The sequence below is a fragment of the Helicoverpa armigera genome, chromosome 27, assembly GCF_030705265.1.
Source record: "Helicoverpa armigera isolate CAAS_96S chromosome 27, ASM3070526v1, whole genome shotgun sequence".
Taxonomy (NCBI): Eukaryota; Metazoa; Arthropoda; class Insecta; order Lepidoptera; family Noctuidae; genus Helicoverpa; species Helicoverpa armigera.
In genome coordinates, this window is record NC_087146.1 from 1,688,580 (window position 1) to 1,705,305 (window position 16,726).

At 40.8% G+C, this 16,726-nt stretch overlaps 5 protein-coding genes across 5 annotated transcripts; 3 read left to right on the forward strand and 2 right to left on the reverse strand.

Annotated features, from left to right (window-relative positions):
• Positions 1-218: 218 nt before the first annotated feature.
• Positions 219-1,771, forward strand: LOC110379906 (chorion class B protein Ld34). The gene is made up of 3 exons (XM_021339729.3): positions 219-269; positions 578-964; positions 1,169-1,771. The coding sequence occupies exons 1-3, from the start codon at positions 219-221 to the stop codon at positions 1,769-1,771; spliced, it is 1,041 nt and encodes a 346-aa protein (XP_021195404.3).
• Positions 1,772-3,884: 2,113 nt separating this feature from the next.
• LOC135118851 (chorion class A protein Ld2/Ld41-like) lies at positions 3,885-4,482 on the reverse strand. Its single transcript, XM_064041891.1, has 3 exons — positions 4,432-4,482; positions 4,301-4,326; positions 3,885-4,192 (listed from the first exon to the last, which is right to left on the reverse strand). The coding sequence occupies exons 1-3, from the start codon at positions 4,480-4,482 to the stop codon at positions 3,886-3,888; spliced, it is 384 nt and encodes a 127-aa protein (XP_063897961.1). The 3' UTR covers position 3,885.
• A 297-nt stretch (positions 4,483-4,779) lies between these two features.
• LOC126055316 (chorion class B protein Ld34) lies at positions 4,780-5,561 on the forward strand. The gene is made up of 2 exons (XM_049844050.2): positions 4,780-4,845; positions 4,931-5,561. Exons 1-2 carry the CDS (start codon positions 4,795-4,797, stop codon positions 5,519-5,521), a joined length of 642 nt encoding a protein of 213 aa, XP_049700007.2. The 5' UTR covers positions 4,780-4,794; the 3' UTR covers positions 5,522-5,561.
• Positions 5,562-7,198: 1,637 nt separating this feature from the next.
• LOC135118852 (chorion class A proteins Ld24-like) lies at positions 7,199-7,845 on the reverse strand. The gene is made up of 2 exons (XM_064041893.1): positions 7,737-7,845; positions 7,199-7,648 (listed from the first exon to the last, which is right to left on the reverse strand). The coding sequence occupies exons 1-2, from the start codon at positions 7,785-7,787 to the stop codon at positions 7,199-7,201; spliced, it is 501 nt and encodes a 166-aa protein (XP_063897963.1). The 5' UTR covers positions 7,788-7,845.
• A 256-nt stretch (positions 7,846-8,101) lies between these two features.
• On the forward strand, positions 8,102-8,871 carry LOC126055315 (chorion class B protein Ld34). The gene is made up of 2 exons (XM_049844042.2): positions 8,102-8,162; positions 8,246-8,871. The coding sequence occupies exons 1-2, from the start codon at positions 8,112-8,114 to the stop codon at positions 8,834-8,836; spliced, it is 642 nt and encodes a 213-aa protein (XP_049699999.2). The 5' UTR covers positions 8,102-8,111; the 3' UTR covers positions 8,837-8,871.
• The last annotated feature ends 7,855 nt before the right edge of the window (positions 8,872-16,726 follow it).

A 16,726-nucleotide genomic window follows, 5' to 3' on the forward strand; every position in this document is an offset into this window, starting at 1 on the left:
CATTTCATCATAAACGTCTTTGACAAAACATGTCTTAATAAAAATTATTACATTCAGTTTCAAAATAAGTAGGCTTATCGTGAATTATTTTACAAATAATTGCCTACTAACTAATTCCTGGAAAATTGCTTTACCGCTTAGTATATATGCTTTGGAAGTTTGTAAGGAAATCATTCCAGTTTCATCGTTTCCAATAGAAACATTCTAAGTTTATTAAAATGGCAGCTAAAGCTATTCTTGTCCTTTGTGCTCAGGCACTTTTGGTTCAGGTAAGATATTTCTTCTTTTTCTTCAATTATATCTGATTCTTCAACTGAAGTAATCAAAGCGAAATGATTAAGTCTTCAAAATTCAACTTTTATGACAGATAAAAATTAAAAATTCAAAAACATAAACATTAGGTATATTTTTAATGTTGCTTAAATACAAATCGAAATCAGTCATTCCATAATTTGCTTACGCAAACTCAATATAATTAGCTTTGTTTACTTTACCTACAATTTCATACATCTTTTTATTTACCTATGTAGTTCATTTAAAAATGGTTCTAACTACATAAACAATTGTCTCTTTTCAGACTGCATTCAGCCAATGCGCCGGCCGCTTCGGTATCGACGGACCAGGTTTCTCTCCATTCGGATACGCAGGTTCCATGGCTCCTGGCTTCTCTGGCCTTTCATACGACGGCCTGGCTTACCCTGGAGCTGGTTCAAGATTCGGTTATGATGGACTTTACGCCCCTGCTATGGATTTCACGGCTACCAGTGGTGGTGCTTTGCCAGTAACCAGTTCATCATCCTTTGCTCCTATCGGTATCTCTGTCATGTCAGAGAATATGTACGATGGTACTTTGAACGTGGTTGGTGAGCTGCCGTTTGTGGGTACTACTGGTGTGGAAGGTACTCTGGCTACTGCTGGTGCTGGTGCTATTAACCACGGCTGCGGTAATGGACTTAATGCTATGGTGAGTTTTTTGAACAGTCTTTTGTTTAATTGCCTGGCTATTAACCTATTTTAGGTTTCGATATAAGAATTGAAATTGGTTATCCTCACCAATATTTTCTGATTGCTTAAAATAAAGAGCCTGAGAATTTCGACTACTTAAGCTGAGCTACTAACTATACTTGGAAAATAGAATATTATAATTAATCATACCTTCTCTCTGCAGTCTGCTCTCAGCGGCACCTCAACTCCCGCCTCCATAGCCTCAGCTGGATCCGCCTACGATGGTCTCTACACCCCTGCCTCCACCTACGGTGCCAACGCTTACGCCTATGACAGACTGATGGCCCCAGGATTTGGACCAGCCACTTCTTACAATGACGCTTTCTTGGGAGGAAGAGGCCTTGCCTACGATGGTCTGAACTACGCTTCTGCCGTCGACGGAATCGAGTTCACTCCTACCTCCGGCGGTGCCCTCCCTGTCTCTAGCGCCTCTGCCATTGCCCCCACTGGCATCGCTGTAGCATCTGACAATGCTTACGAAGGTGCTTTGACCGCGGCTGGTGAGCTGCCGTTTGTGGGTACTGTGGCTATGGAAGGTGTGGTGCCTTCTGCCGGTGCTGGCGCCGTCAACCACGCCTGCGGTAATGGCAGAAACGCCATGATCAGCGAGACTACTGGTTTCGGTGCTGCTGGTGCTTATGGTGCTGGCTTGGGAGCCTTCAGCCCTGCTGCTGGTTTTGGACCTTCAGCCTTCGGAGCCGGATTCGGTTCAGGCCTTGGTCTCCGCAGCGGTTTCGCTGGCAGAGGATGTGGCTGCCGCAACTAAGAAATTGTTGGATTTTGATTAAATTTTTGTTTGGTATTCAATAAATAAAACTTTTATAATTATTTGCTTCTTTTATTCCATTCATACATTTTGATTTCTGACACTTACGCGAATATTAGACATTTAAATAAAACTACTTTTACGGATTTTATCGCGGTTATATTATATTATTTAATCCCGACGTTTCGGATCCTTTACAGCATCCATGGTCACGGGCAGACTAAGGTGTTGGTGGTAAAATCCGTAAAAGTAGTTTTATTTAAATGCCATTCATACATTATTAAAAATACGAAGGAAATTTTGTGTGTCTGTCCAATTAGAATGCGAAAAGTAATTCCCTCGGAAACTGAGCGGAACCGCTGTAACAGCCAGTATTCTATGAACTATTGAGTTTAAAGTACTACTATTATAATTGAAGAAATTGATAAATGTATATTAGTACGAGTAAATATAAAATTACGGATAATTCTGCAAACCAAGTAACAATCTGGGGTAACTTGCCTTGCAGATCATACTTTTGAACCACGAAATCCAATTAAAAGCCAAATATGCTGTTAAGTACTGGCTGTATTATAAGTTTATAAAAAGAAACCTTTAAATAAAAATCTGTCTCTTAGAAAGATTGACGGTGTATAAAAACTTTGGTTATAATTAGTCTATCTAAGAATCCAAGGAAATAAGTATAGTTGATAAGGGAGTACACAGGAATATTACATAAGGGTATTCAAATAAAGTTACACGCAGAACTCATAAGAGAATTCATAAAAATAAAAAGTATTTATGAAATGTTGAAAAAGCACATATAGGGAATACATAAGGACGTACACAGGGTGAGTACATAAGGGAGTATACAAGGTAAGGGAAAACAAAAGAAAGTACATAGGAATAGTATATAAGGGAGTACATATGGAATTAATAGGAAGAGTTTTATAAGGGAGTACATAACAAAAGACATGAGAAGATAAATAAGGCTAGGGAGAGTTAAAAGGGGATTCACATAATGAATTATGGATATGGCCAATCAACGAGGTAATGCTGCCAGCCTCTTGCGTACGCTCCCAGTTGACAGCGATGGGGATGAATCTTTTGACGCGTGTTATTGTCGACGTCGCTGGATGCAGGTCGCCTCCAACAGGTATCTGTGGAGATCTAAGGGGGAGGCCTATTTTCAGCAGTGGACGTCCTATGGCTGAGATGATGATGATTGTGCTTTTTTTTGTTTGACTAGGATAGTTTTTTGTATGTATTGTAAATATGTAAGTAAAGGCTATGATTAAAAATAAAATGGATATGGGAATGCCGACAGAGCCCACTACGGTAGATTTACCACTTACCTCGCTTACAAATATTTTGTTTAGAATAAAGATCGCAAGGCTCTCCCCTTCTCATTTGACACCCTACTTTAGAAAATGATAAAAAAATTGCTTTTGCCTAAGGCGTCTTAGTCGTTTTTCAACAATTCTATACGCTTAAATAATCGAAACAAATCCAGTGAAATCTTCTAATACATGTATACTAATAATACATACAAATACCTATATACATAGGCACAGACGTTTGCACATCGACATATCTCAATCTGTCGAATTTCTTGAATTGATTTTCAACATCACAAAATCATAGTCTAATCATTTATTTCATTAAAATTTAGACTTTTAAAAGCACTTTTGAACGTCAAACCCAAAATATAACTAAGTTTGATTCTAGTTGCAGATTCCAAAAGTAGCTTCCTATGGAGGAGAACGGGCAAGAAACTCCATGGTTACTCTTTTTAAAAATAAAAGTAAAACAATAAGTAGTGGGAGAGTATGTTGGATTAGTCAAATTTGTCAGATTCGGGTAGGTTGACTTCCTGGCGGCTGTACACCAAAATATGGGCAAAAAAAAACCCAAACCTTCTCGGCAGTCCGGTCTCAACTTTTTTTATACGAAGCTGGAACGTATGTACAGTTGGATCAAGAATCAAATGATATCATCATCCTCCTACACTTTTGCCAATTAATTGATGACTTCCTCTTCAATACTCAACTGTCTAATGTCATCTTACAAGTGAATAAAACAGAAAAATTTGCGCAAATCATAATCGTTTATTGTCCACATGATAGAAATTTTCTTCAGCAGTACACGGGAGTGGCGAGAGGAGCACCGCAGCCGCACGCGCACTGTCCGGAGATGGACACGGAACCAGCAGCAGCCACAGGACCGCTGAAGCTCACAGCGCCCATGATGGGCACCTGTCCATACAGAGCGGTGGTACCGGCGACTGGCAGCTCACCAGCGACCGCCACGTTGCCCTCACCGTCGCCGCCGTACGCGGCCACTCCAGAGCCGTAACCGGCAGCGCCAGGGTAGGCGAGTCCGTCATAACCCAAACCAGAAGCCATTCCGAAGGGGCCAGCCAGACCAGCACCAGCCAAGCCAGTGGCAGGGTAGGCGAGCCCAGCTAGTCCAGCGCCGTAGCCAAGGCCGGAGCCGCAGGGAGCGGCGGTGGAGAGAGCGGCGGGGGCGATGATGGTGGCGGGTGCGTATGAGCCGAGACACTGGCTGAACACATTCTGTACGAATAGGAATTGGAATAAAAAGCGGAGCTACAGCATCAGATATAACAGTAAAATCAAAAGAATAGTTGACAATTCAAGAAAACAATTAATGTCACTCACCTGGACCAAGCAAGCTTGGATGCAGAGCAACAGAACAGTGAAGGAAGTCATGTTTCAAGTGTGTTCAACGGAAGCTGAAGACAGAATGATGAACTGAAAATGTTAACACATTTTATACTCAACGCCCAAAGAATGACAACACTTGATAGGCCTTTATTTTGAAATTTAAGAAACGTGACTGAAAATACACACACACACACGTTGCTTTGTTAGTAAATAGTAGGCTGATGATTGCACAAATTTTTGATAAATAATAATACTTACCTAAATATTTTTCTTGGAAATTGATAAGAAAATGGAGTATAAAACCAACGGAAGCAAGGCTGAAACTCATTCTAGTGTCAGCACTCGAAGCAAACTATCATGTCTGTCAAGGCTATCCTCATCCTCTGCGCCCAGGCGCTCCTGCTCAAGGTAAGGGAATTTAATTGTTTTTGTTTAATATTTTTTCTTCTGCGACCATTTTCAAAGCTTATTCATAATTTGACTTAATTTCCAGTCAGCAGTCGGTCAGTGCACCAGCCGCGCTGCAGTCGCTGACGCCTCTGCACTTGCTGCCCCTTGCGGCCTGGCCGCTCCTGCTTGGGCTTACGATGGACTCGCCTACCCTGGTGCTGGCTTGGCAGGCACAGGTCTGGCTTACAACGGACTGAACGCTGGCCTTGCAGGCAGAGGCCTGGCTTACGATGCAATCTACGCCCCCGCCATGGAGTTCAGCCCCACCAGTGGCGGCGCTCTGCCTGTCTCCAGCGCCTCCGCCATCGCTCCCGTCGGTATCTCCGTAGTGTCCGACAACGTGTATGAGGGTGTTCTGTCCGCGGCTGGTGAGCTGCCGTTCGTGGGTACTGTGGCTATGGAAGGTGTGGTGCCTTCTGCCGGTGCTGGCGCCGTCAACCACGCCTGCGGTAATGGCAGAAACGCCATGATCAGCGAGACCACTGGTTTCGGTGCTGCTGGTGCTTATGGTGCTGGCTTGGGAGCCATCAGCCCTGCTGCTGGTTTTGGAGCTGCTGCCTATGGAGCTGGAATTGGTTCAGGTCTCGGTCTCCGCAGTGGTATTGCTGGCAGAGGCTGCGGCTGCCGCAACTAAAAACTGATTTGGAACAAAAAACTTATTCTGTCGATGAAATAAAGCGATGCAATTAACCTTTTGTCTTTTAATGAACTCTTATGTACTAATCATATATACTTCTTTTATGTACTCTTCTTACATACTGCTCTTATATACTCCTCTTATTAACTCTCTTATGTACTCATCTTATATACTTCTCTTATGAACTCTCTTATATACTCCTCTTGTGTACTCATCTTATATACTCCTCTTATGTACTCCTCTTATGAACCCACACACGAGTCTTATAAATAAACAAAGACCACGTTACTGCACTGAAATTATTGTGATGATTGCAATTAGTTCAGCGTAATATTTAATTATATAACGGCTATAACAGAGTATATATTTTATGTACACTCTTTTGCAAAAAAAACGGGCACCTATGCGAAATCTTAGTTTTAAGGACTTTACGTGTAGGTATTTCAAAGGGTTTTAATGATTGTAGTATGTTTCTAGCATCAAAAGGGTTAGCCAAGCATGCGTGAGAGTGTATTCTAAATTTGAATTTTGTACAATTGCTAAGAAATTGGTTAAACCTTGTTTTAGACTAATAGCTGGCAGAAAGTTCGTCGGTGTTTTGAAAAGTTTTTGAAGTGATTTTCAGAAAAATGATAATGCAGTTTTAATTAATGATTAATGTACTTTTTTGTTAGATCAAAACATTTTTGAAAAACTATGCGCATTTGATAAAATTTTCACCTGCTCTAAATGGGCTATACTGATGATTGATGGCAATGTTAAGAGTTTCAGTATTTTAGTGTAAAGCGTTTCTATTGTTTAGATATTGTACCCACGCGATTTAAAAAATCGCTTTTTCATAAATAAACACTATTTAGAAGAGTATCAGTACCTTTGGCTGCGATAAAACCAATTTAAAGTAAGCAGTGCCCATCACAACTCGTCTCCTATAGGACTTTGACATTTGTTTATAAACCTTTGAAAACTTATCTAGGTAATTTTTACTTATAAGCATAAGAGTTTTTGGTCTATCTTTCACATATTTCTTCCATTTGCGTTGACCGATTGCATTTTATGATAGTAAGCTTTTAACAAAGGCAGAGGTTTCGTAAAATGTCCTACTTTTATGACAAATGACATCAGAAGTCTAGTCTATTACCAAAACAAAAGGCTAGGCCGATGGAATGATCGGTCGGCGCTGACAACCAGTGCCGCGACTCTGCTTCGCATGCGGTGATGGATTTCTGCTCATTGAGGGCTGTATTGCAAAGGTTTGTCTCATATTTTGACTTTTTTTGAATTATTTGGCTTGTTTTTATGTGCTGTGAATGCCTCGAATCCATTATTCATAAATTTTCCTATATCCCACTTATGCTGAGTGAAATAAAGTATTTTCTACACGTTCATCAAATCAAAATAATTCGAAAGACGTTTATATTACGGTTGAGACTATGTTTTCACAGCTGAATAGTTAAAGTTAGTGTTGCAGCCGCCCACTCACTATCCAATGCAGTTGGCATAGTTTCTGAGACATAAAAAAATTACATATGTCATGTGCAATAGTTTCACAGCTGCGATGGGGTAAATAAATAGTCAGTCAAAGTAATATATAAATAGTCAGTAAGTCAAAGAATAAAAAAAGGATAATTTGCTCAAATCATAGTCGTTTATTTGTCGCATTACAGAAATGGCTTTTCAGCAGTACACGGGGGTAGTGAGAGGGGCGCCGCAGCCGCAAGCGCATTGACCAGCGATAGACACGGCACCAGCAGCGGCCACATCACCACCGAATCTGACAGCGCCCATGATGGGCACCTGTCCATACAGAGCGGTGTTACCGGCGACTGGCAGCTCACCAGCGACCGCCACGTTGCCTTCACCGGCGCCGCCGTACGCGGCGACTCCAGAGCCGTAACCGGCAGCGCCAGGGTAGGCGAGTCCGTCATAACCCAAACCAGAAGCCAATCCGAAGGGGCCAGCCAGACCAGCACCAGCCAAGCCGTAAGGAGAAGCCAAACCAGAGGCCAGACCACAAGGAGCGGCTAATCCGTAAGGAGCTGCCAGGGCAGGAGCGGCCAGACCATAGGGACCAGCGTACGTGGCGTCAGCAACCGCCGCGCGGCTGGTGCACTGGCTGAACACAGACTGGAACAATGAAATTATTGTAATAAAGAACGTCTAATAAAAACTGTAAAGTTTATGTAATCCAAAATTATATTGCACCAATTCTCACCTGGACCAAGCAAGCTTGGATGCAGAGGAACACGACAACGAAGGGAGACATGTTTGATGTTTGTGTTCAACGAGGAGCTGAAGACTGAATGATGAACTGCATCCGTACCCGCGCTTTTATACTTGACACTTCATCGTTATCAGCTGACCTCACGTTTTCATTTTGCAACTTCAAAGAAATACTTAATAGGCTGTGTTAATTAGTATTGTGTACAATTAATATTATGCTTATCAGCTTTCACAAGCTTTACATAAATAACACTTACCTAAATACTACTTAATTTTCTTGGAAGTTGGACGATAAGAATATCGACTATAAAACCAACAGTAACAATACTGATCATCATTCTAGTGTCAGCACTCGAAGCAAACTATCATGTCTGTCAAGGCTATCCTCATCCTCTGCGCCCAGGCGCTGCTGCTCAAGGTAAGGCATTTTACTCTGATTTAATTTACTTTTGACTTTCCTATATTTGCTGGAGCTAATGCATAACTCTATTTAATTTCCAGTCGGCAGTGGGTCAGTGCACCAGCCGCGCTGCAGTCGCTGACGCCTCTGCACTTGCTGCCCCTTGCGGCCTGGCCGCTCCTGCTTGGGCTTACGATGGACTCGCCTACCCTGGTGCTGGCTTGGCAGGCAGAGGTCTGGCTTACAACGGACTGAACGCTGGCCTTGCAGGCAGAGGCCTGGCTTACGATGCAATCTACGCCCCCGCCATGGAGTTCAGCCCCACCAGTGGCGGCGCTCTGCCTGTCTCCAGCGCCTCCGCCATCGCTCCCGTCGGTATCTCCGTAGTGTCCGACAACGTGTATGAGGGTGTTCTGTCCGCGGCTGGTGAGCTGCCGTTCGTGGGTACTGTGGCTATGGAAGGTGTGGTGCCTTCTGCCGGTGCTGGCGCCGTCAACCACGCCTGCGGTAATGGCAGAAACGCCATGATCAGCGAGACTACTGGTTTCGGTGCTGCTGGTGCTTATGGTGCTGGCTTGGGAGCCATCAGCCCTGCTGCTGGTTTTGGAGCTGCTGCCTATGGAGCTGGAATTGGTTCAGGTCTCGGTCTCCGCAGTGGTATTGCTGGCAGAGGCTGCGGCTGCCGCAACTAAGAACTGATTTGGAACACAAAACTAATGTTCTTATTCTGTCGATGAAATAAAACGATGCAATTAACCTGTTGTCTTTTATGAACTCCAACAATTTTCAAACAACTCTATCGTTGTCTCCATGTTACCTCCAATGTCGAACATGGAAGCAAAACTGCAAAACTGAGCGACATAGAGAGTTGAATCAAGGGATTACTTCATATTTTCTGACGTAGTTTTAAGTTAATAACAGGGTAAGGATGCATCTGTATTCATTTTTTGCAATCAATAAGTATACAAATAATAATTGTGAAGTCAAATGTATAACATACCAAGTAAACAACTCAATACAATGACGCATCACCGCCAGCGCACGCACACATACAAACAACGTGTCACCGAGTCTTCGACAGCAACGACAACAACGGCAGCGGCGACTATATAAAGGCCGGCGCAGGCCTACCAGAGCATTCGCTAACTAGACGGATCCGAGTGCGATAGCCCCGCAGTCCACTCGTATTCAGTAAGCACCCTCTTATTCGATAGCCTAGCAGTCTTTAAGAGTGTGTCTAGGGAGACTAAGTTGCGATACCACGTGTCCTTCTTAACTCTCACTGTAGGATTGCAGTTACATTATTAAAGTGCAAAGTATAACTTTTGTAAACACTGTGAAGATACAATAAATCCACATAACTACAAAGGTGCCTTTAATTCTACAACCACAACTCCTATATTGGCGCCCAACTTTATAAAATAGCCCACAGGATAAAATATATGTTGACCTACAATAGCGCCAAACGTTATCTTGTCGACTACAACACCTATATTGGCGCACAACAAATATTTTTCAAGATACCCACAAGAAGGTTGAGAAATTAATTTGAAGTATACTCACATATTATTGGAACTACCCACATATGTGTGCACGGATTACCCACATATAATTTTATAAACGAAATAATAAGTGAGGTATCTACCTACACACAAATAATATAAAATGTCAAAATCAGAACCGATTACGTTAGAACAGATGCAACAGTTTAGTGAAATATTTGCTAAAGTATCATCAACTACGATGTCTGTTAAAAGTTTTGCTCAATGCAAATCCAAGTACAATGGAGAAAGATGTTATAACAAAGTGGAAGAGTTTATAACAAGTATTACGGTGTTTAAGAAGATCGAGAAAATATCGGACGAAGACGCGTTAGAGGGACTTACACTTCTATTAACCGATAAAGCCGCTACATGGTGGATGGGCGTAAAAACCGAAATAAAGAAGTGGAATCAAGCTCTTGAGGCAATAAGGTCGGCTTTTGCACCAAAGAAACAGCCACATGAAATATACATCGAGTGTTTTAGTAAGAAACAAAGTAATGAAAGCATCGACGAGTTTGTTTGTGAAAAGCGAGCCCTGTTAGCACAATTACCAGCGAAACGTCAAAGGGAAGAGGAACATCTTGATATGGTGTATGGACTTCTGAAGATATCTTACAAGAAAGAGATAGCCAGACATGATATCAAAACATTTGGTGATTTACTGGAAAAAGGACGTCTTCTCGAAAGTTTAGCAAAAGAGGCCGGAGATATTATCAATTTAAGTGAACGTAAACCTATAAAACGTTGCACTTATTGTGGAAAGAAAGGTCACAATATGGAAATATGCCGCAAAAGATTGTCAGAAATGAAAACAAGTGAATTGGCAAAACGCAAAGACAATATAACTTGTTACGGATGTGGTACACCTGGTGTAGTGAGAAGTAATTGTGTGACGTGTAAAAACAAAGAAACGCCGCCAAAACCAGTAACATTCTGTAAGATTCAAGCCACAGTTGAAAACAATACTAAGATACCTACTATTGAAATTTCTATAAAAGGTGAAACTGGATATGCATATATCGATACAGCTGCGAGAATAAGTATCGCCGGTACCGAATTATATAAAATGTTAGTGCAAAAAGGTACAATATTTGAAGAAAATTGCACAGAGATTAAATTAGCGGATGGCACAGTTAAAACAACAACTTTGTTGGCTGCAAAAGTAGACGTAGTTATAGGCCAACGTATACGACCTATAACATTATCTGCAATGCCCGAAGCTAACAATAATCGAACTCTTCTGGGCATAGATTTCCTGGAATCAGCTGGTATAGTACTGAATCTTCCACAGAGGTCATGGCATTTTATTGACGACCCTGATGTAATGTTTAGTTTCCTGCAATTGAAGAATGTAAACATACCACTGAAAGCCGCTAAAATGATTACATTTGAGAAACAAAATGAAGAAGAATCGCTGCCGGAATTCCTAAAATGGGCACACGAATTAACCATGGTCACTCCACTGAAAGACACTCCGTCACCATTCCGGGACCCATGTAGCCCACCGGAAAACAAAAAAGGGAGATGGAGGTTGCATAAATTGGATACACCGCCACGTCCGATTCGCCCACGGGAACCAGCCGACGATGAATCTTGTATTGATCCACGCATTAATTATGTACCAATAAACCGTATTAAACTGTATTCTCTTGATATTTCCTTACAAACCCATGAAGGCACTTTACTTACAAACAATGAACGAGTTATCCTCAATAACTTGTTATTAGAATATAAAGATATATTTGAAGAAAATTCAAGTCCAACTCCATTTGCACAGCACAGTATAGACACAGGCAATCACTCGCCTATTAGTATCAAACCATACAGATTATCACCTACTAGATTAGTACAGTTACGAGAGAAACTTGATCAAATGATTAAAAACGATATTATTGAGGAATGTGATTCCCCATGGTCATCACCTGTTATTCTTGTACCTAAGGGTGAAAATGACGTTAGAGTCTGTATTGATTACAGAAAATTGAATGAAATTACGAAACCTGATAGATATCCTTTGCCACGCATTGATGACTTGCTACATCAAGCAAAGGCTATGCCGTACATGACCACGATTGATTTGCAGTCAGGATACCATCAAATAAGGGTCCGACCAGAAGACCAAGACAAGACAACATTCGTTTCTCAGTTTGGAACTTTCCGTTTTAAACGAATGCCGTTCGGGTTACGCAATGCACCCGCAACATTTCAAAGATTAATGGATAGATTCATAAGGGGACTAAAAGTGGACTTTGTACTGGCATATCTTGACGATTTGATAATAAGATCTGTCTCTTTCTCACAACATATGACAGACTTACGAGAAGTATTTGATAAACTGAGAGAATATAAACTATGTGCAAATAGAAAGAAATGTAAATTCTGTTGTTCTGAAGTAAAGTATTTAGGACATCTTATTGTGCCTGAAGGCATAAAACCCGATCCAGGGAAAGTGTCTGCCATTTTAAATCTACAGGAGCCCCGAAATCTGAAAGAATTGATATCGTTTCTTCAGACAGCATCCTGGTATCGCAGATTCATACACAAGTTTGCAGAAATAACGAGACCATTGACTAATTTAACACGCAAGAAAGTTAGTTGGCGATGGGGTACAGAAGAACGCGAAGCGTTTAATAAACTAAAAATTGCGTTGACAACTGCACCAGTATTAAAACAGGCAAATGTAGACCTACCTTTCATTATTAAGACAGATGCGAGTCAATATGCTATAGGAGCAGCTTTGGTGCAGGGGGAGGGTGACAATGAACACCCAGTCGAATATATAAGTCGATTGCTTACTCCTGCTGAATGCAACTATACAGTGACAGAAAAGGAAGCATTAGCCATAGTATGGGCAGTTACCCGTTTTAGAGGTTATATAGAAGGCTCTCGTTTTATAACTATAACTGATCATCAGCCCTTAAAATGGTTGATGAGTCTTAAAACTCCCACGGGTCGATTAGCAAGATGGGCGCTACAATTGCAACCATATGAATTTACAATACAATATACTCCAGGTCGCACTAATGTAGTTGCGGACACATTATCGCGACCACCGTGTACAAATCACAACAACAATTGTATGATATGTAGTGTAGAATTGGAGTTACCAAAACTGAATGAAAAACATTTGCGAGAAGAACAATTAAAAGACGAAGAATTAAAACCAATTATTGAAACATTAGAAGAAGTAGAAGAATCTGAGAACTACATAAAGTGGACTAAAAAAGGTTTTCTATTACATAAAGGAGTCTTGTATCGTTATATTCCCGAACAAGAGGATGAAAACGCAAAGTTATTAGTTCCAAGACATGAAATACCAAATATTCTGAAATCATTCCATGATGCTCCTACTGCTGGACATATGGGTGTAGAACGAACATTTCAACGCATAACAAATAAATTCTATTGGAAAGGACTTCGAAAAGACATAATACATCACATCAAAACATGTACTGATTGTCAAAAGTACAAACCTTCAAATCAAAAGCCTGCTGGATTATACCAGTCTTCACCAAGTTACCAAAGATTTGAGGCTCTATCAATTGATTTGTTTGGGCCCTTGCCAAAAGGACCTTTAGGTGAAAAATGGATATTTGTTGTGGAAGATACCGCATCTAGATGGGTAGAGTTATTCGCTCTAAAGGAAGCTACCGCCGAAAATTGTTCAGTGGTCTTAATAAATGAAATATTTCTACGCTATGGGTTACCACGGAAAATGATCAGTGACAATGGTGTGCAATTTATATCAGCAGTTATGCAAAAAGTCACATATTGTTTGGAAATTGAACAAGTGTATACTCCAGTTTACCACCCCGAACCAAATATGGTGGAAAGGAAGAACAGAGATATGAAGACACAAATTGCTATCATGGTTAAAGATAAGCATCACCAATGGCCAGATACATTACCTGCAATACGATTTGCAATGAATTCTGCTGTATGCCAAACTACAAATTTCACGCCAGCTTATCTAACATTTGGTCGTGAACTTAGAACAGTGTATGATTTAACACATGATTTAAGCTCGATAGTGGAATCTGAAAACTTTGTAAAAGGTATTACACCAATTATGAGAAGGCTTGCTCAAGATTTAGAGTTTGCAAAAGAGAATATTGAGAATAATCTAGAAGCAAATCGACTTAAGGCTAATAGCAAACGAAGACAAGATCCAGGATATAGTATCGGTGACCTAGTACTGGTAGAGACTCATCCTATCAGTAATATTGAAAATCAGTATTCAGCAAAGTTGGCTCCACGTCGGGATGGTCCTTATGTTATATTGAAGAAATATGGTACCTCTACATATGAAGTAGCGCATCCTGATACACCTACAAAACCTATTGGGAAGTACCATACCTCAGCATTAACAAAATTCAATTTGAGAGATGACAACATGCCTAAACCTATCAAACCAATTCGTAAACGAGGCAGACCACGTAAAGATCCTGGTACTCCTGTCGGGACGACTTCAGAGTACCAGAGGGGGAGAATATAACATACCAAGTAAACAACTCAATACAATGACGCATCACCGCCAGCGCACGCACACATACAAACAACGTGTCACCGAGTCTTCGACAGCAACGACAACAACGGCAGCGGCGACTATATAAAGGCCGGCGCAGGCCTACCAGAGCATTCGCTAACTAGACGGATCCGAGTGCGATAGCCCCGCAGTCCACTCGTATTCAGTAAGCACCCTCTTATTCGATAGCCTAGCAGTCTTTAAGAGTGTGTCTAGGGAGACTAAGTTGCGATACCACGTGTCCTTCTTAACTCTCACTGTAGGATTGCAGTTACATTATTAAAGTGCAAAGTATAACTTTTGTAAACACTGTGAAGATACAATAAATCCACATAACTACAAAGGTGCCTTTAATTCTACAACCACAACTCCTATAAATGTAATTTATTATTTTACATTTGACTTTTACTTTTTTTCGAGAGAGTTGCTCCTGACTTCTTTGAGATCAGATTCGGACCTGATACTGCATGCTGCGTATAGATTCATCCGATAAACACATGAATATCAAGTTTCCACCCGATGAGTGCCTAGAATAGGCTAGTTTCCTATACAATAATAATTAGTCCGTCTTGTAGATTGTCCAAAATTAAGCGATACATATTTTTTATTTTTATAAAAAATAAAAAATACGTATCGCTATACGCTATATCTTAAGAAGTTCTAATACAATATAATTGTATATCTTAAAGTATGGTTATAGTATATCTTAACAAGTTCTAATACAATTATATTGTATTAGAACTTGTTAAGATATAGCGTATTAAAGTTGAGTGCTACAATTTTCAGGACTCTGTGACGTAAAAGACTCCTAAGTTTTGAAGCGTTGTATCTTTGTCATTTTATGTTTAATTAAAAAAAGAAAAAATACGTATCCGATATTAATTGATTATCTAAAAAGCGGACTAAATATTATTTCATTATTTCGACCCTGGACACTACCCTATTTAGGAGAGTTGCCCTTTATTTCCCAGGGTCATCAAATTGATTCCCATTGTCATCAGGGGATCATCAGATCCTGACTTGATGACAATGGGAATCAATTGCAAGTATATTCTTTCGTGTAAAGGAAGATTTTTAAATTGGTTCAAAAGAAGGAAACTTTCCTAATCAATCTACGTGTCTTCGAGTGACGTGTCTTCGAATGGCAGAAACGCCATGATCAGCGAGACTACTGGTTTCGGTGCTGCTGGTGCTTATGGTGCTGGCTTGGGAGCCATCAGCCCTGCTGCTGGTTTTGGAGCTGCTGCCTATGGAGCTGGAATTGGTTCAGGTCTCGGTCTCCGCAGTGGTATTGCAGGCAGAGGCTGCGGCTGCCGCAACTGATTTGCAACACAAAACTAACGTTCTTATTCTGTCAATGAAATAAAGCGATGCAATCAACCTGTTGTCTTTTTATGAACTCCAACAATTTTCAAACATAAGGAGTCTGTCTCTAGCTAACCACTATCGAACATGGAGGCAAAACTGAGTGACACAGAGAGTCGAATCAAAGGATTACTTCATATACATATATATATTTAAAATGACAAATGTGAAGTCAAATGTCAAAAAAGAACCGACTTCACAAAACGCTGAAAGGGACAAAATATAACTTTTCTCATGGCTCGCGAAGTTGGTATATGCAGATCTGTTGACTGTGTAATTTGCCTCTCCCGTGTAAGTTAGAAACTTTCACGGTCATAGTAGACTCATCCTATATACACAGGAATATCGATTCCCTTGTGTGTCAACAATATACAGGAGTTGTACTCGATTTCTCAGGGTTTCCACTATCAGATCTTGACTTGATGACAATGGGACTCAATTTCCAGTATATTCTTTTGTATAAAGGATGATTTTTTAAACTAGGTCCAGTTGTCTTCAAGAAATCGAGTTATGGCGCATCCACACATGCCGCCGAGTTTCAGACCGCCTTGCCTCTGAATGCAGGCCGCCGGCTTTACCGGCGGTTGCCGGCAAATTACCACTCCGTATCGAAGCCGCAAGCAAACTGCCGCCGGCAACCAAAAGACGCGCGTGCCGCGGCTGAGATGCGGCAAATGCCGGCGGCATGGCCGCCGGCCGTGCCGCCGGGCATGTGTGGATGCGCCATTACAAAGACAAAAACAAAAACAGATGATTTGAGAACTAAGTTGAACTAAGTTGGTTCAAAAGAAGGAAACTTTCCAAATCAATCTACGTGTCTTCGAGTGAACAGAAAATTGTTTCCCACATGAATATAGAGATAAAAATAAAACAAAAGATACTAATTTTACATTATAGTTATAAAGACCACACAAGATGTGGCACGAGTCTTATAAATAAACAAAGATCATGTTACAGCAATGCATTGAAATCTAATAGTATTTAATGATATAACTGCTCATAGAGTATGTATTTTATGAAGATTTACCTAGATCAATTTTCTACTTACAAGCATAAGTTTTCGGTCTATCTTTTATGTATATATTTCTTCTATTTGCGTTGACTGATAGCATGTTCTAATAGAACGCTATTGATGAAGGCATCGATTT